The sequence below is a fragment of the Penaeus monodon genome, chromosome 24 (assembly GCF_015228065.2).
Source record: "Penaeus monodon isolate SGIC_2016 chromosome 24, NSTDA_Pmon_1, whole genome shotgun sequence".
Classification (NCBI taxonomy): domain Eukaryota; kingdom Metazoa; phylum Arthropoda; class Malacostraca; order Decapoda; family Penaeidae; genus Penaeus; species Penaeus monodon.
Genome location: NC_051409.1, coordinates 10,546,081 through 10,547,043, shown reverse-complemented (window position 1 = coordinate 10,547,043; position 963 = coordinate 10,546,081). Strand labels below are relative to the sequence as shown.

The following is a 963-nucleotide window of genomic DNA, read 5'->3' as shown; positions in this document are numbered from 1 at the left end:
CTGCCGGTCCGGCAGAGCACCATCCCAAGAAGCAAGCGTGAGGCCTTCTTACCCTGAACTCGATCTGTTCCAGGATGCGTCTCTCGGAACTCATGACGGACGATACGGTGTAGTCGCGGCCCACCTTCTTCAGGAGCGCCTGTACCTGCTGGGCGCTCAATACCTGTCGGAGGAACCCATGGTGCAGTGTGGTGTAATGTGTTTATGTTTGTTTGTTTGTGTATTTATTTATTTGTCTGTTTATTATGACTTTTTTTTAATCTTTGTCTTCTGGCGGTTGTCTTTTTTTTCTCTTTCTCAGTTTTCCCACTTTTCCATCGCCTCATTTTCTCATCTGCCTTTTCTCCTTGTCACTCTCGTTTTGTATTTACTATTTCTTCCTTTTTTCTATTCCCATCTCTTATCTCCGCCCTCTCTCTCTTATCGCATTTGTATTCCCTCCCTTCGCCTCTGTTTCATTTTCATTTTCGTTTCCTTTCCCTCCGTTTCCTCTCTTTCCCTCTCCCCTCACTCCCTTTCTCCCCTCTCCCTCTCTTTTCCCCTCCTTCTTCCTTCCCTATTCCTTCTCTATCCTAACTTTCTCTTTCCCTCCTCCTCTCTCCCCTCTATTTCTCCCTCTCCTTTCCTCTCCCCAAATTCTGCTCTTCTCCCTCCCTCCCTCTCTTTCCTCCTACCCTCCTTGTCTCTCCTCCCCCTCTCCTTTTCCCTCCTTCTTCTTCCCCCTTTCTCCTCCCCTCTCCCCATCTCCCTTCCGCCCCTCTCTCCCCTCTCCTTCTCCCTCTCCCTCACCTTCTTGTGACTAACAGTCTTAGACGCGATCATAAGGCAGGTGAAGGCCCTCAGCGGCGCCTGCTGCCTCACCCTCCTCGCGACCTCCTCCAGGAGTCGGTTTCTCTCTCGTCCAGGCTTTGTGGTGCTTGCCACGTGATCCGCCAAGGTAGCTGCGTGCCCCTTGATGAACCT

The 963-nt window shown here is 51.1% G+C and overlaps 1 protein-coding gene across 1 annotated transcript in view; it reads right to left on the bottom strand.

Annotated features, from left to right (window-relative positions):
- Positions 1–963, bottom strand: part of LOC119588849 — a 4,994-nt gene that overhangs the window by 2,801 nt on the left and 1,230 nt on the right. Inside the window, exons 2-3 of the mRNA XM_037937490.1 lie at positions 790–961; positions 53–163 (exon numbers count right to left, since the gene is read on the bottom strand). Coding sequence (XP_037793418.1) covers positions 53–163; positions 790–822 — 144 coding nt within the window. The 5' untranslated portion in view covers positions 823–961. The remainder of the gene's footprint in view (positions 1–52; positions 164–789; positions 962–963) is intronic.